This window comes from Mangifera indica, chromosome 13 (genome assembly GCF_011075055.1).
Source record: "Mangifera indica cultivar Alphonso chromosome 13, CATAS_Mindica_2.1, whole genome shotgun sequence".
Lineage (NCBI taxonomy): Eukaryota > Viridiplantae > Streptophyta > Magnoliopsida > Sapindales > Anacardiaceae > Mangifera > Mangifera indica.
Genome location: NC_058149.1, coordinates 6,431,084 through 6,455,857, shown reverse-complemented (window position 1 = coordinate 6,455,857; position 24,774 = coordinate 6,431,084). Strand labels below are relative to the sequence as shown.

The 24,774-nt window shown below is 32.1% G+C and overlaps 2 protein-coding genes and 1 long non-coding RNA gene across 3 annotated transcripts; 1 reads left to right on the top strand and 2 right to left on the bottom strand.

Moving 5' to 3' along the window:
• The first annotated feature begins 482 nt into the window (after positions 1 to 482).
• Positions 483 to 4,528, top strand: LOC123195236. Its single transcript, XM_044608891.1, has 5 exons — positions 483 to 637; positions 1,173 to 1,378; positions 2,293 to 2,535; positions 3,046 to 3,197; positions 4,052 to 4,528. The coding sequence occupies exons 1-5, from the start codon at positions 524 to 526 to the stop codon at positions 4,246 to 4,248; spliced, it is 912 nt and encodes a 303-aa protein (XP_044464826.1). The 5' UTR covers positions 483 to 523; the 3' UTR covers positions 4,249 to 4,528.
• A 936-nt stretch (positions 4,529 to 5,464) lies between these two features.
• Positions 5,465 to 8,335, bottom strand: LOC123194431. The gene is made up of 3 exons (XR_006497274.1): positions 7,963 to 8,335; positions 7,614 to 7,698; positions 5,465 to 7,471 (listed from the first exon to the last, which is right to left on the bottom strand). It is a non-coding gene; the product is annotated as an uncharacterized LOC123194431 (long non-coding RNA).
• A 1,725-nt stretch (positions 8,336 to 10,060) lies between these two features.
• Positions 10,061 to 16,467, bottom strand: LOC123194685. Its single transcript, XM_044608031.1, has 5 exons — positions 15,832 to 16,467; positions 14,978 to 15,081; positions 14,338 to 14,514; positions 11,070 to 12,937; positions 10,061 to 10,304 (listed from the first exon to the last, which is right to left on the bottom strand). The coding sequence occupies exons 1-5, from the start codon at positions 16,017 to 16,019 to the stop codon at positions 10,155 to 10,157; spliced, it is 2,487 nt and encodes an 828-aa protein (XP_044463966.1). The 5' UTR covers positions 16,020 to 16,467; the 3' UTR covers positions 10,061 to 10,154.
• Between the last annotated feature and the right edge of the window lie 8,307 nt (positions 16,468 to 24,774).

Genomic DNA, 24,774 nt, shown 5'->3' with positions numbered 1-24,774 from the left:
ATTCTTTTATACACTCATAATATACTTATTCTAGTCCTCACAAATTTTAGTTATTGCTACTATATTCTATCTTATGTAATTCTTTAAATTGCATATATTATTTTGTAATAAGAAATCATATCAACAAATGAAAAAATTTAAAAGAAACTCAATTATAATGCTAAATATGACAGACGGATACAATGTATAGATAATATATTCCAATTGCTTCTGTAGTTAAACTTTCTTTTCATGAATTGGTTTTTATTCAATTTTTTTTCTTAGAATTACATTGAGATATTTTTTTAGTAAGTAAAATTACGTTGAAATAGTTCCTCTTTTATACTAAATTGGGGAATTTAGCCCTACTACTAATTACTATCGTATCAAATTCAGCGATTTATTCCACATCATGCTTCCGTGGCATCTTCATATTGGTGGATTGTTGAAATTACACGTATTGGAATAATCTTCCGTAAAATTAAAATAAATATAAGCTCGAAGAATTTCATCTCTCACGAACAAACAAAACAGTGCAGTCGAAATGGAAGAGGGATCTGAAACGACGTCGTCTTCTTCGTCGTCGTCGGCATCAAACTCAAATCAACAACCGTCCTCTACATCATCGCCGCCCAAACCCAATCTAAAGCAACCGCAGGTTTCCAATAAAACTTTAAATTCGATTCTAATTACTTGTTTTCTTTTTTTTTTTTTGTTTTAATTACTTATTTTTGCATCTCAATTGCATAAATTTTATACCTTTCGATTCCATAAAGATCTGCCTTTTAGGGTTTTGATTTCGTGTTATCTGTTTATGTTGAAGGTAATGGTCAATTGCAGGTAACGTGGAATGTTATGATTGAAATGTGAATAGAGCTGTTTTATTCAGTGCTGAACTTTTAATGAAAACAAGATATGAGAACTAACAAAATTTTGGTAGTGTTAATGGGGCAATAAGTTACTTTTGTCTCAAGTTTTGAACTGTATCGACCATAATTAAGGGTAAGGAAATCTTCAGTAGGGATAGCATTTTCTTCACCAATGGACGATTTTAGCCCTGCACCGACAATGGGATTTTAGAATCACTAAGTAGAAAAGTTGATTCTGAAACTGATTTAACAGTACTTGTAATGAGTTCGAAAGCTTTATTTTTGGGTGTATGATACGTGTTTGATTAACTCTGGTTATGTCAGGTTCCAGCATTTTCCGGTTTCATGGGTTCTGGAAATGGTGATGTAGATATGTTTCCAGTAATGTACCCTGCAGTAGTAGGGGGATTAAATCCCTGGGAACATCAACAGCAGACAAATCATGGCGCTGGCATTTATGCTGTCCCTGTTCTGCCATATACTGGAATTCCTTCAAACACTCTTATCCCACTTACCTACAACATACCCAAGTAAGCACATCTGTGTCAAAAATTTCGTGAATATTTGAATTAACTAAGCTCTTAAAATCTTTTATTCTGAATGTGTCCTCACAAATGATTTATTTGAAAGTAGGCACGTTTTTGCTTTCTCATCCTATATCTGCTGTCTTTGTGCCTTTATATCTACTACCTCTAAAGCAGTTATGTCTCTGACACTTTTCTACCTTAGTTTGTTCTTCAAGAACAAAGTATATCAATTACATGGAAATATAAGTATGAATATCTTCTTTTGGTTTTGCCCTGTTTTCAAAAAATTTAAAAATGAGGGTTTGGGAGTTGAAATTTTTTAATTTTACTGTGTATCAAAGGGAAAAGGATTCTGCAAGAGGACAAAAAAACAAATAACTTAATGTTTGTGCAACCATTAATGCATTAACCATTGGTGTGCAGTGCTCTTAACAACTATACTTAACCTTTGAAAACAATTTCAGTCTTCCAATTAATGTATCCATAACTGAGGGTTAATTTCATCCAAATGTCAATATATTAAGGACAAAATTTGCCAAAGAGCAAGTTATACATGATGTCACCAGGTGTAATTTGGAATTAAGGCTTTGCTAAGTCGACTATGGTGATTGCAGTTATACAAAATTGCTGTGGGGCCTTAAGGACTAGCTAACCAGGAGTTTTAAGTAGGAGTGGGACGAAAATTATCCCATTATATTAACTTAAAAAAAGCAATTTTGTGTGTTCCTGTCTGTTTAGATTGAAAAAGGGTATCCCTTGTTTCTCACGAAAGCATAATGTTCTACCTTTGCGATATTATAGAAGCCTACACCTCATTTGCATGTCTGCCTCCTGCGAAAATTTTCCTTGCATAATTATTATGTTAAAATCTCATATAAATTATTAGATATTAATTGGGTTCATATGTCTGTCTATAGTACTAGAGCTAGTGTTGAGACTGAGGCACTGGGTGTGGAGCATGGACAAGGGGAGCAAGATCAACAAAATCAACAGCAACAGCCGGCTCGTCAAAGACAAGTTGTTGTAAGGAGATTTCAAATTGCATTTCAGCTTGATTTGTTGCTCATTTTAAAGCTGGCAGCCGTAATATTTGTGTTCAACCAAGATGGATCAAGACTAAGGCTAATTGTCCTTGTGCTTTTTGCTTTACTTATCTATTTGTAAGCTTCTAACTTCCTATTCTTCTTTTTTAAATCTAGGGAAATTTCTGTGTGCCTTTTGATTGATTTGCCTGAGTTGTTCTCCACCTAATTTCTTAGTTGAAATGGTTATCTGATTTTTTTTTTTTTTTTGGTAAGTGGGTGGTTACCAAAAAATGACCAAACTACCTTGTATCCAACATAATAAAAAAGGAGAAACTTATAAAGTTAATAAAATAGAGATAAACAAGCCAACAAGTCTTAAATGTCAACCACAACATCCATGAGTAAATTTTTTCATTTTTGCTTTAAGTATCACTGCATGAAACAGTATTTTAGAATTCCATGCATTAAGTTAATCTAGATGCATTTCTTAATTCATTTGTATATCTTTTCCTGTTTCTATTTTGATGTTTTAAAAATATCTATGGACTTTATATGTATACCAGTGTCAGTTTATTCTGATTGACAAGTAGAAACTGATCTTTTTTGGTTGGTATAAACTGAAATTTGTACACCTGGTTGTTGCAGATATCAGACTGGAGCTCTGACACCATTACTCCGGTGGCTTTCACAAAGCATGCAGAGGGCTGCACAGCCACCCAATCCACCAAGGCCTGCTGTCAGAGCTGAAAATGCTCCTGGTGCTGCGGGGCAGGGTAATGTAAATGCTGCTTTAGCAGGTACTTCAATTTCTTGTACATCTCCGAAATAATTGTCATATCATGTCCTGATTGAAATCAGGTTGATGATTCTAACACAATTATTAGACCTCTCCTGTTAGAGTTGGCCATATCTACTGCTAAATTGATCGATAACTGTCCTCATTTCCTTAGAATCTCACCTTGGTTTAGTGATGCAAACTACCAGTTTTAATTTTTATTTATATATTTATTTGTCTAGTAAATTTAAATCTGCAAATAACAATAAATATCAAAGGTTTTTAATACAATAAGAACAACCATAAATGCCTCTGACATTTCTTCTTGTGTTTAACATTAATAGATTAAAAACTGGGTTACTGGGTTAATAGATTAATGTGGGTCAATTTTGTGTCAACTGACCCTGTCAACACCATCTTTCCGATCAAATATATTTACGTCATACTCGTTTTAGTGATTTGAAATAATTAAACCTGTTGTATTTGAATTTGATTATATCTGCATAAGACAAACATGATTTAACTTGCCAACACAAATAGCTATGCTTGAATCAAGTCAATTTGAAACATGAGAATCCGAAAACATCTTGGGCCCTAATGTATATTTTTGTTACAGAGACATTGTTCAATGACTATGTTGTGAAATAATAGTATAATATAGTTTCTTAGACAATCTTCTCCTGACATCTCAAGTTGATCCGGTACTAGTGTAAAACTTGAATTTTGAAAGATATGCAATTTGGAGCCTAACGTTTTCTTTCTTGTGAATCACTCATGCAAAATTGTACCCTGTCTCATTTGTCTCATTGGAAAAAGTAGTTATTTATAAATATAAAGTATCAACTTAAAGCATGCTGCTGTAATAACTTACTGCAGAGGGACAAGCTGGAGTTGAGAATGAGAACCAGCCTCTGAATGGTGGTAATCAAGTTGCTGAGAATGGGAATGAGAATGAGAATGAGAATGCGAATGCCCATGGTGGTAACCAGTGGTGGGGCATTGTGAAGGAGATCCAGATGATTGTATTCGGCTTCATCACCTCCCTCCTCCCAGGCTTTCATCACATAGAATAGTTCAGACTGAAACCGGTGCCTAAGCTGAAGAAAAATTATCCATCCTTTTTTTCCTTTTGAAATAAATGTAAAAAAGTATCTCAAACTGTTATAGATTTAACTTGTTACATATATGTATGGTTGGTTGGTGCAAGCATAGCACCATTCTTGCTTGCACCATTGGGTAGGTTTGGGTTAGTGAGTGATGAGATTAGAAAATATTTTGTGCAAGGTTGTCCAAGAGGCTGCTTATTAGTCGCGAAGGAGTTGAAGTAATTACAGTTTATTCATTTTTTTTTTTCCTTTTCTTGTGTTTCCTTCATTTAAGTTGAGGTAATAATTGTATTGACCCTGCTGGGGTTTGGGTCTGGTATATTCCAGATCATGCAGGTTGAACTATTTTCGATAGATCGTTGATTCTAATTGACTTGACGATGTTAACAGGGGTGGATCTGGGCCTATACAAGAGTAGGATTAAGCCCACTCTCAAAAAAAAAAAACCAAAAAACAAAAAAAAAAAAAATTGAGGTATGAATATGACACCATTTGTTATATTTTGAAAATATGTTTGGAGGCCGACCCTCAAGTGGCCTATTTGTCAAACACTCATATTTTGAAATGAGTCATTTGTTACACACTCGAAAGTGAAAGTGAATGTATGTGTATTGTTGAAGTGTAAGGACATAATGTTGACTGTATCCTTGTATGGTTGAATTAAAAGTATCTAGAAATTGATGGGTTTTTTTGTAATTCTGTGCACCTTTACAAAATATAATTAATTTATTTTATAAACCCATTTGTTAAAAATTAAAAAAAAAATTATAATCATAAAACCAATTTTTGTATAAACTTTGCTTGTGTTTCTTTTCTTCAATGAAAGTTTAGACACTTCTCTCCCTTACACAGTGGCGGATCCAAGACTATTGTTGAGGGGGAGCATTCACGATTCCATAATTATTTGTCAATCAACCAAGGAAAACTTAAAAAATAAAAAAACTACCAAATATTAAACAATGGAAATAATAACATAAGTAATTTTTTATGTGAAAATACCTTTTAGTGACAAGCGAGAAAAAAACAATGGAATCTATCAATCCATTCAAATTCTTTTTTAGTAATTGAAAATATATTACTACTAAAAAGTGTCCTATCACAGGACAAGCCTTTTGATTAGGAAAAAAAGATTATTACGATCTTACCATTGGACAAGACCCTTGGGCTAAGACAAAAACAAACATAAGAAAACAATAAAGTACCCATATCCTTAAATAACCATAATTTTCAGCCAAGGAAGGGACTTTGCTTAGGGAAGAACATTTCTCTCTAACCATCCCCTTGATGAGCTTTATAATGATCTCCTTGTCACGCCTACCTTTACCAAAACATAGATTATTCCTTTCTTGTCAAATGCAATAAATGGTTGCTCCAAAACTCAATTTACAAAGTGTATTACTCAAGCTAGTAGAATTCCACCTTCTAGAGCATTGAGTTACATACTCCTTCCAAGGAAGAGGGGTATAAACTCATTGACGTAAGCTAAGAATGGAGTTCCAAATGGCTTTGCTTATTGAACAACTAAAGAAAAGATGATTAATGTCTTCATTTTCTCTGTTGCACAGGAGGCATATGTTTGAGGAGCAAAAGCTGAACTTGAGGAGCTTATCTCTTGTCATGAGTTTGCCTTTAATGGCTAGCCAAGCAATGAAAGAATGACGAGGGATGTGCTTCTTGAACCAAATTAGCCCATATCAAGCAACCTTCTCCTTCTTACTTCTAAGCTCTTCCCAAGCTGAATGAGTAGTGAAATTTCCTTTAGCATTAGGTATCCACACAACCTGATCTTCACCACTTATAGGATTTGAAATAAATCTCAATAAGCTTTTTAGTGTTTGTGGGTGGCCAATTCCATTTCCATCGTTAATGATCTTTTTTACCTTAGCTTATTGTTCATACCTGTGGCATAAAGAATAACTACATTAAAATTTTCCACGAGAGGGCTTTTAGGATGTCAATAATCATACCAAAGGAGGGTGTTTTCTCCATTGCCAATAATCTTCTTTATCTTATTCCTAGCAAGCCCCCTTAGGTTCAGCAACTTACACCAAAGCCAAGAGCTATCAACATTAGGTTTTATCTCCTAAGGATTTTTCCACTTGAGCTTATTTTCCCATATCCAACAGCCCAAAGGGAACGTTTGTAGTTGAGATTCAGATTCCATATATGCCTCAACATCATTGCCTTATTCCAATCTTTACATTTCAACAAGCCAAAACCCTCTTCCTTCTTGGGGACACAAACCTCCTCCCAAGCTACTTTAACTCTATGTTTATTCATATTAGTGCCATCCCAAAGAAAAGCATGAAGTAAAGAGTCAATCTTCTTGAACACCTTGGAGGGAAGAATGAAAATGGAAGACCAATAAATTTGTATTCTAAAGAGCACCGATTTGATTAGCACCAATCTCCCTGCATAAGATGCAAATCTATAAGTCCAAGAGTTGATTCTTCCTATAATTTTCTCTATAAGAGTAGAGCAAGATTCCACTGAGAGCTTTGAGGAACTAATAGGAACTCCAAGATACTTAAAAGGTAGCGTACCCTCCTTAAAGTTTAGCACACGAATGATAGCTTCTTTTTCCATCTCATTTATACCCAAGAAAAGTGCACTACTCTTGGCATGGTTTGGGCAAATACCTGACCATCTTTGGAAATCATCAAGGGCATTCTTAATTCTTTGAATGGAGGATATGTCTGCCTTACATAATAACATTAGATCATTGGAAAAACAAAGGTGAGTGATGTTGTTTGCCTTACATTTCCAATGGTGGCTGAAAGAGGGCTTTTCCTTGAGTCCTGAAAGCATACAAGATAAAATATCCATGGCCATAACAAAGAGATAAGGAGAAAGAGGGTCTCCTTGTCATAGGTCTCTTGAGCTTTGGGAATATCCCACAAGTTCCCCATTGATACTAACTGAGAAAGAGGGAGAAGAAATGCATTCTTTAATCAAGCCAATGAAAGTGGAGTGCAACCCAATGCTCTTCAACATGGAAATGATAAATCCCCACTCCATTGTGTCATACGCTTTCCTAAGATCCACCTTAATGGTACACTTCTTGTGCTTAGGGTTCTTGTGGTAATCATACAAAAGCTCTTAGCAAAGAAGGATGTTGTCCCCTATGTGTCTACCTTCCACAAAAGCTGGTTATGTTTTGTTGATATAATTGGGAAGAATTGGTTTGAGCCTATTAGCAATAATCAAGAACCAAACTTCAAACACAAGCCTCATTTCAATTTTTTTAAATAATATTTTTTACACAAAGACAAGTAATTAAATATAAATGATTTATTCTTCCTTAATGTGTACATGTGAGTTATCTATTATACCTTGACATCTGGTGGTGGATTCAAGATTTTTGTTGAAGGGCGGCTTTCATGACTCCACAATTATTTGTCAATCAATAGGTGAAAACTTAAAAAAAAAAATTACCAAACATTAAACAATAAAAATAATAAAAAATACAATAACACAAGTAATTTTTTACATGGAAAAATCTCTCAATAAAATGAGAGAAAAAAACAATGGGATCTAACAATATATTCAAATTCAATATAATCAAAATTGTTTATATCAATCATAATACAAGAAAAATATTTCAAAAAAATTTAGAGCTCAATCACAATTTTAACACAAATAAAATACATAAAGGTTTATAAAGAGATGAAATAAAATTACCAAAATTTGTCAATCTTCAGGCTTTATAACTTCAAATCCAATCATTAAAATAAAAAATGGGATTAGTACTGCCTTTCGTTTGCGACGGTTAGTGTGGTGGTGTGCCTCCTATTAGTTTGTGCTCTGCCTCTTGTCTCTGCTTGTGCGGGGAGTCTTACTGTGTTTTGCTTGTTTTAAGGTTGGTGTGTTGACTGTGAGGTTTGTAGTGTTATATTTTGGTTGGGTTGGGTTTTTAGACTTTTGGTTTCTAGGGGTTTTTTGGTTTGCTTCGTCTTTTGAATATGCTTATGTGTAGTTTTTGTTATCTTGTCCTTTATCTGACTAGCACAGAGATGGTAGAACAGGAGAGTTTAGTTTGTTTTCCTACGCCTCTCTTTGAGGCTTAATTTGTTTCTTTTGTTCATAATATAATACTTTTACTAACCAAAAAAAAAATTGAGTCAACTATGTCTATAATATAATACTCTTCTTTTTTATATTTTAAAATAAATCGTCTTATATTTTATGTATTACAAATGTATTATAGAATTTTGATCAAAATAACTTATATAGTTGTCTTAATCATGTACACAAAGCTATGGACAATTACAAGGGATAATACAATAACATATGTTTTAAAAAAAATGAAATTTGTTTTAATCCATCTTGACGGATTGTGTGATAAATTGGTTCAATTGTTAAGTGACCAGTTAAGTTGTTAAATGATTGTCAACATATTAATCGAAGACAAAATATTATTTAAATATCTATGAAACTAAATATACCATCAACGAGATATTTTATGATATCAATAATGATTATGATATTCCTTATATCATTATCTTATCTAAAAAAATGATACAACTAATTATTCTATTTATAACAGTAACTTCAAATTTAAGAAACAATCATCTTCAATTTTTATTTTTGAAACACAGATTTAGAAGTAATCGTAACATACGTAAAAACACAATTCATATAATCGATAAACTTTTTAATGTAATTTAAAGATAATAATATCATTATACCTTAACGACTAATACTGAAGTTCAACCTCACTAAAATGGTATAGAAGAGACAATGCTTTAGAAATTGATTATTAATGTAAAATGTATTGAGGTCAACAAAGAATATACGAGATTAAATGTCTCCATAAACAATGTAGATGACTCACAAGGATAACAAGTTTGGATACACGAGTATTTTTAGCTTTGACAATAAATATTATCCACATATGTTCTCAAGATCAAATTTTGTCACATTAAAGATACGCAAGCATCTGTCAACTTTGATGAATCTTAAAAATGATGTTCTCATGGAGGATCCAATTTTTTGTTTTCCACACTTGCATCTTGAAGGGATTAAACATATATTCATCACGCTTTATGCCACCACAATATAAGACTCCATCCAAACAGGCCAAACTATGAATCTCAACCCCATCAAAATGATAAATACATTGATTTCATTAGTAGAGCATCTAGCCATTATCTTAATAATGGATACATGAGCCAACAACAAACTTATTCTGAGCTTTTATTTTCTTCAGTTAGAAAGGTTGTGGAGATCACATAAGCTATCAATCTTGCCATCGTAAATTATGTTACTGCTATAGCAAGCAAAAATCCCCCCACACAATCACAAAAATTTTCTTGTCATTGACAAACCATTTCAATATTTACTTATTTGCCCTTCTCCCAGAGATTTCACAAATCACAAAAATGTTCGTGTCATTAGCAAACCATTTGAATATTTACTTATTGTTGTTCTAATTTTATGTTAACACCAAAATATCATCTGCAGTAGAATTACTGCTATTACTGTAACCCCTACCAATGACTAAGAGGAAAAATAAAGTATATTTCTAACCCAAAAAAATTAAAAAATACTTTAAATTTTCTATCTTTTGAGTGTTTTTTGAAGAAAAAATAATGGCAAATATTTTAATATGTAACTCCTGCCTTATTTTAGATAGTTGGCAACCTGAATAGGTACCCAGACATGAGAAGTACTCATTCTTGTTGAATCACTATAACAAACAACTGAAATAAAGCATCATCAGGCATTTTATTTTTTAAAAGATACTCATATGCCAAATTTGGATTATTGAAAGAGGTTGTGGAAGAAAGAGCAAAAATTCTTATTTATTTCTCACTAGAAAAAAATAGTAATTACAAAATGTATATACAGATACACATATATAAAAGCAAACCTTACATCTCTGATAACAGATTGCTGATTTTCCGGAGCTCTTTGAGCGCTGTCATGGCTGTAGCTTGTCCTTTGCCAACAATAATATTTTTAGATAAGTTTTCTAATGGCCCTACCTGACCCCGATCTTGCTGGAAGACTGACTCGATTACCTGCATGACATATAATCAATAAAAGGATCTGATTAACAGCAAACAGAAGACATCATAATCTGAAAGAAATATCAAGCTACTACTGAAAATGACCAAGAAATCTGTAAGCAAACAGAAATCCATATACTGGTTTCTGCCCCCTTATGATGTCATATATAATGAAAAGCTCAGATAAATACTCGTTTACAGCCATATAATCAATCTCATTCTATTGAAATCCATTAATATGGCAATTGCCTTGTACAGCAACTAAAGATTTGTATCTGTTTACCACTATACAGGATGACAAAGTTTTTTGTTCACAACCTAAAAGCACTTAAAACTTTGGAGTGCAAGTGGAAAGCCTCCAAATAATTTGAGACAACTTCCTGAATTATGGCATGATGACTATTCTAAATCAAAAACAACTAGAATCTCCCACAACTCGGCCACTGCATCAGTTTCCTATCTTAAAAAATTAAATTAAACATATGGGGCTCATCCACTTCTACATCTACAAGGCTAATCCTTTACACACAGATAGAAACAAAAAAAAAAAAAAGAAAAGATCGTCCATAAAAGATGAGCCCCATAGTTAACTATCAAATTCCAGTTACATAACTTCAAGCAATTTCACTCTTTAAGAATGGCCTAACAGAACACATATGATTAAAATTAAATAGAATTCATTTTGCCATTGGTCTAGATCATTCAGGGCAAAATTTAAAATATTTTCTTCAAGAACCCTACATAGACAAGAATGAGATTGCAAAAGTAGAATTTAACCTGTATTTGTTCAAGCATAGAATGCCCAAGATTCTTCAAAGTCCCCATCACATTCTGGTCCACAGTATCTAGTCTGCTGCTTGTGGATGACTTAAAAGACCCTTCAGAATCTGAAGAGTCTGCTGCATTGTTCTGATAACCTTCAACATTGGCAGAATTCTTAGTCTCAATAGCACCTCCTCCTTTTTCAGATGACTCCTCACCTCCACAAGCATTCCGTCCAAATTTCCAAACCCAAGGAATTTTACCAAAAAGGAGCTTCCGCTCTTTGGGACCTTTCACTGATGTTTCTGTAGAGTCATGGCCCATTTGAGAATCTTGACAAACATCATCAGGATTATGGGAGACAGGAAGAGGTGGATCATCTGAGACAGTTTGGGGATGTCCATCATTTTCATAAACAGATGAATTTGATGCAACACTACTTTTTTCTGAGTCATTTTCATTGTCATGCGCACCACAAACTGAACTTGCTGGATCTGAGAATATAGAGGAGTTTTCCTCACAGCCAACATTTCCATTCACACATGTGTCATCAGATGTGCCAGTAAAGTCCTTAATGGCACCATCTTGTCCCTCAACTTCAACAGAGTGTTTTTCCTTCACAGTTGAAACTTCACAATAATGGACTTTCTCATTATCACCCTCCAAGCCTAGTTCCCGTGACAGATCCGTTAGCAAACTTCGCCTAACAGTTGACTTCAGGTCCTGTTTGCCATTAACAACCTTGGCAGAAGACGGGTCAGATTCTGTTCTAGAGAGGCTCAGTCTTACTCTTTCCGACCATCCTCTTTTCTTTGCTGGATGTTGTTTTCCGGGACTACCTTGTCTTTTTTCTTCTTCATTATGCAGAACTCTCCACTTCTCTTCCCAGTAGCTATCAGGTACAACACTTAAAGGAGTGCTTGGAGAAACAGAGTCAGATGGAAGGCGGGGTCTTCTAGCCACTGCTGATTTACTCAAGTTATAAGTTCTGGAGGATGAAGAATGCGATGATGAAGTATTAGTATACAGAACAAGAGCCTGTAAAGATTTTGCTTTGTCTATAATTTTGCCTAGGTCTACATTCTCTGGGAAATTCAACAGTCTCTGAAGGCAGGAAGTTGCATTTTCAGTGGCAAGCAGAGATGATCTCAAATAAAGCATCATGGAAACTGCAATAGCTGCTATTAATGCCCCCCGCGGTGAACTTAGAATTTTAAAGCTGGAGTCTTCATCATTTTCAACACTTTTGTTTAATTTACCACTGTCTGATGCAAATATCTCATCCCATATTATCAATAGGGCTTCAAGTGAAAACTCCCGTCCAAATAAGACCCGTAACCAGCGTAATCCAAAATACTGAGGTTCGACACCAAGCTCAACAAGATGGCTGTGTAAAGATGAATCAACAATTGACAACAAATAGTACAACGCAGTAGAAGCTTCAATGACAGGAGGTAAGCTAGAGAGGGGCCCACCTGCAAGGGAGGGAGCAAAAAAATCTGCCATAGAAACCAAACCATGGGCTCCACTCATTAAAGCATCAAACATACAGTAAGCATCATGTTCCATAAATTTCTCAGACAAAACAATGCCCAGTTCACCTTCAGCCCCATAAGCATCACTTAGCAATACAATTGTCTGTATCTCAGGATCAAGCTCATCAAGGCTCTTAACTTTCGCTGAGTTTCCACAGGATCCAAAATCATCTTCCATGGAATCTATAAACTTCTTGAAATCAAAGTTATATGTAAGATCATTTTCATGAAATGATAAACCATCAAATTTGTCAGTGAAGTGGTCTTCATACTCCTTTCGCACTTGACAAAGACGATCCACATCAACATGAAGAACATATAATAAAGGAGCCAAAAGTTCATGCATTCCTATTTAAAAAGAAAAATAGGTGAGCAAGAAGAAATAAGTAGCGTCAAACTAGCTTGAAAAGAACTTGCATTGGATACATGAAAAATAAATTTGAAAAAACATGTTTAAGAACTGAAAGGCTGCAAATTAATAAAGTTGTTAGGATAGGGGGCACTTAACCTTCTATTATAGGTTAAATTTTATTATAACAAGGGAAGTTAGGTTATCAAACAGGGAGGGGAAGAAAATTATGGAAATTGGGCAGTCTTAGGGCTGATTGTGGGAGGTCTCCAACGACTCGAATGGCCAGAGAATGGTAGAGAAATCAAAGAGTCACTGGAAAAAAATGAATAGAGAAGAACTGAGATTAGTCTAACCCATAAAATAACATGTTTAAGAAGAAATGAGAGGCTGCAAATCGATAAAGTAGAACCACATTTAAACTTAAACAGGCAAAGTGACAGAAGACTAATCTCATTGCATTGCAATTGAGTAACAACAAAATGTTTCAACCATATTATAGATTGCCAGAACCTTAAACAGGCACAGTGACAGAAGACTAATCCCATTGCATTACAATTGAATGGCAACAAAATGCTTCACCTATATATAGAATGCCAGAAACTTATAAGGCACAGTGACAGAAGACTAATCTCATTGCATTGCAAATGAGTAATCCAGATCAAGTCCCAATGGACTATTGACTAGTCTCCATACTTTCCCTCTGTATTCTGAAGGAATAGTGCAAAGCACATTCGGTACCTTTGGCATTGACTAGAGGAAGACAATAAGAGGGACAATAGGCTGGCAGGTATGAGTACTGGATTTGTGAAGTTAATATATTCTTATTACTTTATTTCTTTGTTAAATAGAAAACTTTTTCTAGACCAAGAGGTACAGATACTAGGTGGTCGTCATCTACCATTAAATTAAAATGAAATTTTGAATATAATAAAGAAATCCTTGCCCTATGGTCTCAAACCTCTCATGTATGATACCAGCTGAAGTATCATACACTGAACCTTTTGATAGGGTAGTAACAATAACATTTCCCATACAGATGACTAACACTTCTACAGCGATTATCAAGTGGTCTTGTGTTCAAATGCCCTAAATCTATCTTAAATTATAATAAGTTGTGTCTGTGCAGTTGTTTAGTTGTTATGGAGGTTTTTTTCTGTCCTAAGTACAAAAGCATGATACATAAGATAGTGAATTAGAGCTTAAATACTGTGTGGGAACATATGTCATCTAAAACTTTTGGATCAAGTGGATATTAGACAGATAAAATTTACAGTACACGAAGCAAATGAAGAGTACTGACAAGGTTACCAATATATTACAAGCAACAAAAAAACAAATGATGAAAGATACATTTCAATGGCATATTGATTGTTGTCAAAAGAACAATATAATTTACCTTGTCTATAACCATATTCAGGATGTCTAAGGCACCACAATAACAAGATCCGTCTTAAAATGCCTTGGCATCCAGGTGTCTGAAAGTAACTCCCATGTTCTGGATACAATCGTGATAGGTCCTTGTCAACCATTTTTTCCAGCTCAGCATTTCGAAAGAAGCGACCCCATGTGCTATCTGCATGGAAAATTCATAATGTAATTCACACAGAACAGATATGCATCATCACTGGGAGTAGCTATCACTGCTTTAGTAACATATTAAGGAAATACTGTCAAAGTTGTTAAATCTTACAATCATCAGCATCACATAGGTTAATAGTAATATCACACATATATATAGACACTGTCTAGATGAATGGTAGTCCAAGTCTCATTCACGAAGAATTACAATAAAGCAACCAGTTGTGCAAACCTTTTGATACAACCAATTTAACAGCAAAGACCACCTGGATAAATCTAATAATGATGAATTTAAAAAACCCTATAAGATGAATTAATGATTAAAAACTGAGCACAGGCAAGTGAAAACATGGAGAGCAGATCAACAACTGAAGCATCTAATAACAGGTACCCCATTAAAATAAGTAAGTACGTAAAAGATTTGCAAGCTTAACTCAACAAAAAAAAATAAATGTTACCTGGATTTTGTGAAAGCGGATTGTCCATGACAGGATCAGGACTATTACTTCCATCCTTGGGAAAGTGTGGATCAACAAGTAGGCTCCTTCTTAAGCCAGCATATCTGACAAAACGTAAATGTTCAAGTTATAAGCCACTCTGTATATTAGATCACATATAAAGCAGTCAGTCTATAATTTACAACCCGAAGTAAAATCAATAAAGCATCTTCATATGGTATAAGATGGCTTCTGAATCACATAGGAAACATTCTGATGATCAACAATACGATTATCAGCTTTGGCCGTAACTGATAACCCAACTGAAATAAAATTTTATATAAAACAGCTAATCAAACTCCATCAACCGCACTAGCATGATTATCTGAAGAAGCCAACAGGTAAACACGGTGACTTAGAACAACCAAAAATTATGAGACCAGTTGGTTCTCCATAGCCCCAGAACAGAACTCCTCAATTAAATACAAACACGACAGCTTAAGAGAACATACTGTCAATAAAATTAACCACAAACTTAACCAAGGAAATTTCATCCAAACACAGTTCATCAACTATATCATCACTCACTTTATCTAATAAAATTAAAATATTTTCTTAACATGAGCCTATGAGGAAGATTCTTGCACGAATCTATGAAAGAATTTCTTTTATATAAATAAAAAAATTCTTGGCATATAAGCATATGAAATTAAAAAGATACCACCCAGAATTGATTAAATCGAAAAAATTGAGAAATAAAGCCAAAAATAGAAAATAAAAATAAAAACTCTTGTATAAGAGACAACTAGTTTACAGAGCCATCAAAACAAAATCATCAAAGCTTGGAATTTGCAATCTGCTAGAGGTAAAGTTACCTTCTTCGAGAATCAGCCGTGACTCTACGGAGATCATCAATTGAAGAAGAAGAAGAATGGGGTAATATCCCAAGATTAACACGCCATTGAACGCCTCTAAGGTTTGCAAAACGACCAGATCTCCCCGAAACGACACCGTTGCTTGATGATTCTTCTTGATGTTGCTCAATCGTTGAAGCTGGCATCATCGGTTAAAAAAACAACTCTTTCTCGATTCAAACACAAAGCCACGAAAATTCAACACCGACCCAGTTGCTTAATGGTTCTGGATTGCAAAAATAATAATAATAATAATAATAATAACAACCCCCCAAATCAGTTCTTTCACAAATTAAACACCGACCCAGTTGCTGAATGGTTTCTGAATTATAAAAATTAAAAAAAAAACAGTTATTTTACAAATTAAACAGAACACCGGTGGGAGAGATGCAAAAAAGAACCCAGCAAAGGGGTGGAGGATGAAATGAATTACATGTGGGTTGGAGAATGAGATGTGAGAGAAGTAATTGGAATTGGAATGATGAAAAGAGTAGACAAGTAAGACAATTCTAAAATGAATAAAAATTTTGTTAATGGCTGTTTTTAGACAGAAGAATATAGCGTGTTTGTTCGTTTTGTTGAAGGTAAAGATGAAGAAAATGTGAGGAGAATGGCTTCTTGGTTTTGGCTTGACTCAGACCTCAGCTGAGCTGTCGGCTTCCCCGGCTATAAAGGGTTTTATCTTTATTTTTATTATTAATTATTTTTCCCCGAAAAATTCATTATTGTTTTTACCCGACAAAGTTACAAACGCTCTCATAACGATTCATTTATATTTATTACTCTTTATAATCAAGTAACTGTCTATGTTAAAGAGTAGTTAATGAAATAACCACTTATACGTTGGTATCTAACAAATTAAGGTAAAATAAAATTTTTTTTTTTTCTTTTTGTATAAAATTGTGTACAAAGTTATTACATATACTAATCATCTTGTTGTTATTCTCAACCATTCCATTGAATTGTTACGGTAAAAAAAAAAAAGGTAAAAATATTGATACACTGTTCATCTTCATTTTTTATTTTTTATTAGTTAGAATATAGAGTTTTACTTGTGTTTGTATTGATAATAGAAATGTTAGATATGCTCATGAAAACTTTTGGGTTTATGATTTAATTGTAAAATATATTGAATTAGTTGTGTGAATATTCTTATGATTGAAGAGAGTTAGAATAATGTAATAGAGAAATTGGGCATGAAATTATGCTATCTTTCATGAAATTTCTACCATATGTGATTGGCATCTAACATGTGAGTCACGCATGATGGGAACAAATGGGGTAAGGGTTAAATGATATTTATCATACACAACACACATATTTGTGTTTAAAAAACGTCTCACAATGGAGAATGAGACAATCTATTTCAATAAAACTATACACATTTAAAATAAGTAACAAATCAGATACTAACGATGATATATTACTGTGTGATTAGGTGATTTAAAATTATGAATCAAATAACACCTAATTACATAATAACATATCATCATTGATATATAAATTAATAGTCATTATAAGTGCACATAATTTTTTTTAAGGCTAAATGACTATGACCTGACCACCCAAGGTTCAATGAAATGATAAATTTTCACTCTTTAAATTTGAAAAAATTTATTTTTCATTCAATTATAAAAGTCAACCATTAGTTTTAATAGTTAAAAAGTATTTATATCATTTTGTTTAAATATCCTAATATGAAGTGTAGGAGGGTGCAAATGCCATTCTTGAAAACTTGCTAGGGGGCAAATGGACATTTTCCCTATCTTGTTTCAAAAATTATTATATTCATCCCATATTTTTTAAAAAAATTTTATAGTCCTATTAATTTTAATATGACATTTATACTCCTAATATGTTTTTTTTTAATTTATTTACGTTATAATTATAATTTTTAAAACTAGTAATGCACATATTGAAATTAAGAATTTTCAAAAATACCCTTAAACTTTTAGAGAATTTTTAAAGCCTCCTTAAAATTTTCATTATCACTCCTAAAAAATTTAAAAATTGTAATTTACTCCAAACATACTATTATATGTCATTCACACTCTCAATTGTATTCCATTTTTTACCATCATTGGTCATCCTCTCTGCGTGATAAGATCAAGATCTGGGTCTTTTTGTCACACAATGATGTAACGAAGAGACCCAAATCTCAATCTTGTCGTGCATTGGTCAATAAGTAGAGAGGACAATCAATGATGGTAAAAAATGGACCGCGACTGAGGGAAAAAGTCAAGAGGAAGGGAGAACATAGCCATTGTCTTCGGGCGCTGACAATTGTTGTAAAAACCTTAATGGGGAAATGTAAATTTTTCAAATGTTGGGTGCAGGAAGGTGTGATAAATTGTTAGAGCGCGTTTGGTTTGGATAATATTTGATTACTAAAATAGAAAGATTACCTTGAAGATAGATTACTTAGAAGATTACTGGGTATAAATGATTACTATGTTTGGTAAAATTTGATAGGTATAAATAATTATTGTGTTTGGTTAAAGGTAATAAAAGATTACTAGTAAATTATTTTACTTAAATACCCTTGAATATAATTATTTTTAAATATTTTTTATATTATTTGTCATATTAATTAAAAATAAATTTATTTTTATCTCAGAAAATTAATAAATAATAATATAATTATAATAAACTCAAGATTACCTCAATAATCTTTAAATACCTAAGGTGAAGGTGGTAATCAGATTACCACCTATATTACTTGCCACGTCAGCATTGGTAATAGAAGATTACTGTAATATTTTATTATTGACAAACCAAACAAAAGAATAAAAGATAGATTATCAAGGTAATCATAAAATCCTTTAACCAAACGCACCCTTAGTCTTTAAATCTTTAAGGGGGGAATGTGATGAATTTATAGTTTTTTTAAATATTTTTATTAAATAATATTTTTACCCTTGACAATAACAATGAAATTTAACATAAATGTAGATATTTGAATTTTTAATAATTAACAGATGAAAAATTAGGTTTGCACCAACCCTTAGGTGGGAAATAATCATTTGGCCAATTATTTAATAAACTTTTTTAACTAGAGAAATTTTTAGTCTATTCAATATTTTTATTAGAAAAATTATTTTTTAAACAAATTTAACACATAAGTGGAAAATTAACTTTTTCAATTATAAAAAAAAGGTAAAAATCTTTATTTTATCAAACTTTGGATAGAAAATAAATTATTGAGACTTTTTTTAATAAGTGTACATAGTATTGTAAAAACATACTACATGCATGAGTTAAATATATAAAACATAACATGTAAAAGCCCCAAGGGTTTATTCCCACTTAAAGTTTGTTGTATTCTCAAATCAATAGCCATTAAACATTGAAAACTTAAACACTAATTTATGGACAATTAAAACTAACAAAACTAATTAATATTATATATTTCCCTCATAAGTTAAAAAATTAACAATTTTTTTTTATGATTAAACTTTGAAATATTATATTTTCTCTCTTAAAGTTTTTTTTCTCTCTTTCTCATTTTTTTTCTTTTTTTCTGGCAATTTCTCATCTTCTTCACTAGACAAAGACTAATGATGAAAATAAAGAGAAGACATTGGAAAAGGGGGAAAAAAAAGAGGAAGAGAGAACGGGCTAGTGATAATGTCGGAAAAAAGGAAGGGAGAAAAAAACCTTAGAAAAGAAAATATAATATTTCAAAATTTAATAATAGAGAAAATTATTAATTTTTTAAATTTATAAGAAAATAAATAATATTTTAATATTTTTAATATTAAATAATAATTTTATTTTTAAATTAAATTAAATAATATGTGCCAACATAAACATATCAAAATAACATAAGGAAATGACTTAAATGCCCTCATGCCCAAATTCATGTTGACACTCTCTGTGCTGCAACCACCAGTTTTACCTATTACCTACAAAACAATAAAGGAAATGAGTGACAAATCATTTAGTAAGTAGGAGAACTTAGTCTTACATCTCTAACTCTTAGTCATTTCCATACTATTACTTGTTTTCCATCTTAACTTTACCATTTAGAGCAGACATTTAGACTTTGAACTTTGATGACATGACAATCTTACTCAACTCAGCTATCTAGGGAATATCTTCGATCCCAAGACTTTATTGTACACCTATAAATCCTAATATGCAATAACTATATATGCTATGCATATCATAATTGTTGTTGAAAGAATTTTTATTTAAAAACAATTTTATGAATACCTTTTCTCTATGTCGATCGGTTTAGGTTGAGACAGGGATTAGATACCTTGACCATGTGAGTTGCATAATTGTGTAGTCCCTTTTCCTCACATATATTTATTGAATTGTTGTGTCATAATTATGCCCTATTATGAATGTGTGTAAAGAGAATCTCATAAGTGTCCTATTGTAACAACACTTATGAAAACATATCAAATCATTATTGTATTAAGAAAACATGTTTTTGGTTGTTATGAAAACTAAAACTATGAAACATGTCCTATACAAGTAGGATCTCTTGTCTTGCATGTGTACTATAGGATCAGTTCCAAAAGTATGGCTTTATATTCTAAGTCTAGAAACATGTATAAAACCTGGTTTCATGGAAAACTAAGTTGGGATTTGTTTTCATGAAATGTATGTGCATGCGTTTGAGCCACATAATCTCATAACTCAAGCTTCTATCCCGCTTTCACTATTTACTCAAGTCTTAATCATGCCCTCACTCATATTCATATTCTTAGCATGATTCGATTCTATAGTATACCCTATACATCCTTAAATACTGTAGGATAACTCTAAAAATAGATGAACATCTTCCATGAACATTATTTCAAAGCTTAACTGGTGAACAACCATTTGTCCTTAATGAATGGGTGTACACTAAATATGTAGTATGAATGGTCCCTTCATTAATGATCATTCATACTCGTGACTTCATGTAAAACCATGTGTTTCCTTGAATGATTGCAAATCCTTACATCATGAGCATCTACCATCTTTATGTTTATGATTTGACCCTATTATAATAGTAGTTTCATCATTTCATATTTATGAATAATCATATAGTCTTTTACATATGCATTCATTGCATCAATTCCTATGTATCACGAACAATTATGCTTATCTACTGTACGACCGTCTATTATTCATAGGTGAATCTACCCTAATCGATGAACAATTGTACGGGTCTTATGCACAATCTTTTAGTGTGTATAGAACCCTTATTTCAAGTCTATCATGATCTTTCTTTTCCTTGGAATAACTATTTCTACAAGTCTAGAATGAAAAATCTGACTAGTTTTGTCAATTTTTTACACAAAAACAATCCCTTTCTATCCTTTACTACTTCTAACACATTTCTAGGCTATTAGACTGTATAACACATCACAAATCATACATAACTCAAATAGATACACAAAGAACGGAACAACCCTTGCTACTTACCAATAAGTGTTATATTATCTCAACATTCCACTGTTTCATTCTAGCATAACTTATTCATACAACATATGTCATCAGGGCTTTATTCTTTGCCCTTCTCTTGATGACATTACACTTACCTAATCAATGTATTGATTGCACATATCTACATTATCAAGGTTCTCCACTTAATCCTTTCTCTTGATGACAATACACTTCATTAATCATAACTTAACATCTCATTCTCATGAAAGCATGGTATTTTCAAATCTTTCTTAACACTTTTCCTCATCACATAGATTTTCTAATTGGACTAGTTGTAAAGGCATAGACATCTTAGCCATATTAGGAAATGACAATCGCAATCCTCATTTCCATGCACATAATATGCAAAGAATGCTTTAAAGCCACCTGAAGGTGGTCCCTACTACAGGTGTATGCGTAAAACATCTCATTGGCCATGTAAGAAATAATTTGTGTTGTCCTTTTTTCCATATACAGAATATACATGGACCACTAAATTGAGACCCTTAACTACGAATGCTCCTATACAGGTATGTGCGTAAAACATCTTATACGTATTACATGATAGCCCTCATAATTTCACATTAGGTTCATAAGCTAGAGTTCTCATAATAATGACTCAAGAATCCATGTCAAAGATCACATAACATTGACACCTTGTACAAAAAATCACATGCACCTTATGCTACATATCTCAAAACATTAGCATGATATCTCTTATTCGTGCTAAATATCACATAGTAGTAGTATGAAATCTCAATCGTATGCTAAAAATTACATAACCCTAGCTAGTAGATTTGAGAACTGGAAAAAAAAGTAAGAATTATACTGATATAATACGACAAATTGTAAAAATAGGTTTGTAAAAAGGGGTCATAAAATTCAAATACAAAAAAGATAAAAAATGTGTATATATGGGTTTAATATAACACATCGTTAATAATACATTTTTAAAATATGACAATATCAATAATAATTTTAAAACTTTTCATAAATTTCCTAGTTAAAATCAATATAACAATTCAAATGTAAGATGTCTAATTAATTATTAAATCTAATGTAACATAATACATAATTAAGATTCAAATTTTAGTCATAAGACTCTCAAACACATTATATATATATATATATATACATATATATGTATATACATATATATGTATATATATACATATATATGTATATATGTATATATATACATATATATATATATATACATAATATATATATATATATATATATATATATATATATATATATATATATATATATATATATATATATATATATATATATATATATATATATATATTATGTGGCAACCTATTCCTTTTTTTTTCTTTTTGAGCAACTTCAAAGACATTTCAATTCTCACATGATGAAGCACTACAAGGTTGACTCAAAATTTAAGCAATATACTCCTTGAGCACGAGAAGATCATCCTTACTGTAGTCCCACCATACTCCTGAAAATAACATAATTTTTTTTTAATTACAAATAGAGAAGCAATGTACAAAAAAGAAATGAAAATTTTTTAAACTTACGAGGATGACTTCTTATTAATATTATTTTTGTTATTGAAGTGAATAAGGTAGGTGGCGTACTATGATAAAATTGAACCACTCCCATAAATGGAAACTTTTCTTCTACTAAAAACATGTTTTCATGAATGTAATTGATGTCATCTTTCATCTTCCTATCCTCTCTAAAATTTAAAAAAAAAAGTAAGATGGATTAGGAAAGGTAGCTACAACATGTATTGGATAAATGAAGTTATTGACCTTATGATTCTCAAATAATTCCCAAATAGGTTCATGCTTGTTTGCCTCACTATTATATCATGTTTTTTATTGAAACTTTTGCTCTCATCATTGCTTCATATAAGTATCCTACTTGAAAAACGCTAGTGACTAATAATCCTAAAGGGGATTGAATAGGATTATCTAAAACTTTTAACCAAACAAAAATTCCTTAAACAAACTTATAATTAATTACAACCAAACAAATAAATTCAACAAGATATTCAAACAATTAAGAACAATTATATTCAAGAACTAATGAAAACATGCAACATATATGTAAACATAAGAGTAAAGAGAGTAAGAAAGGAAAGTGTTCAATAATTTATAGTGGTTTGGAGTTTTCTCATCCAAACCCCTTACATCCACTTCTTCAAGCAATCCACTTGAAGTTTCACTAGTAAAGAATCCCCTCTTTACAATAGTTTTCCAGGATTACACCCAACTCAATAGTTATCCAAGATTTCACTCACCACAATAGTTATTCGGGATTTCATTGAAGTGTTTGAATATAAAAAATAATATTTGTGAATGCCTCTACAAGGCTGACACAAGAAAATGAGCACAAATGTATCTCTCAAATATTTGAGTTATAAGCTTGTGAGAGAAATTCATGAAGAAATGAGTATGGATTTTTAGATTAGTAATCTCTAACCTATTCCCTATCAAAGAGTTTTCAATTTATAGTCTTGGATGGTTGAAATGACTCAAATAACCATTGGTTGGGATAATGTATCCATTGAGCTTCAATAATGATGTTTCAGCTTTGAAAACACGAAAGGATGGGCGTCCTATTTTGAAAGATGGGCGTCCTCTTACACATTTTGACTTTGACAACTTCAAAATAGTCGGACATCCCTTTTTTTGAGACGGGCATCCTTTTTTGCACCTTCATAATTTAATTTTAAAATAGACAGGAAGGGATTAATAGGGGACAACCAAAGGAATGAGCATCCTAAGCATGGGAATGGGTATCCTATTTTAGGGACAAATATCCTTGTTTATTTGGTAAAAATTTCTAAAAGTTCCAAATTTACAAGGACTGACATGGAACTAGTAAAGGAATGGGCGTCCTATATTTAGGGATAGGAGTCATATATCTGAAAAGATGAAAAACATACATTTCATCTATCTTTGGGTCATAAGAATTTTATGTCATGGACTTAATTAGTTCAATAAATATAAATTAATAATTTTAAACTTAGTTTTGACATAATTAGAACACCTAGGGGTCCAATAATCTCCCTCTTTTTAATTGTTTATAAATAAATGTTTAAATTTTTTATCATTAAATAATACTAATTTGAGAATGTAATAGACTTTGAATTAGAATAAGTCGATTGGCCTATATAAAATTAAAATTGTTAAAGTGTAATAGTAAAATTGGGATATCCAAGAGTGACAAAAGTGACTGAGAAAAGTATTTAAAGTAAAATATTCTCAGCATATCCAAGAGTGACGTGGAAGAGGCGTGCGTGTGTTTTTCTTCCCAATCATAAGTGAAATAACATTTGCTTAAGTGATCTATTGCCACGTTTCTGTCTTTCCTTAATTCACTGTCAGCTAACTTACCGGCGGTTGGGTAACATTACGGACCCTCGTTAGCCTTTCTTGAGTAATAACGTTACATTTTTAAATAAATTCATTTCTTTTATATACATAATAACAATACAAGAAATAAATT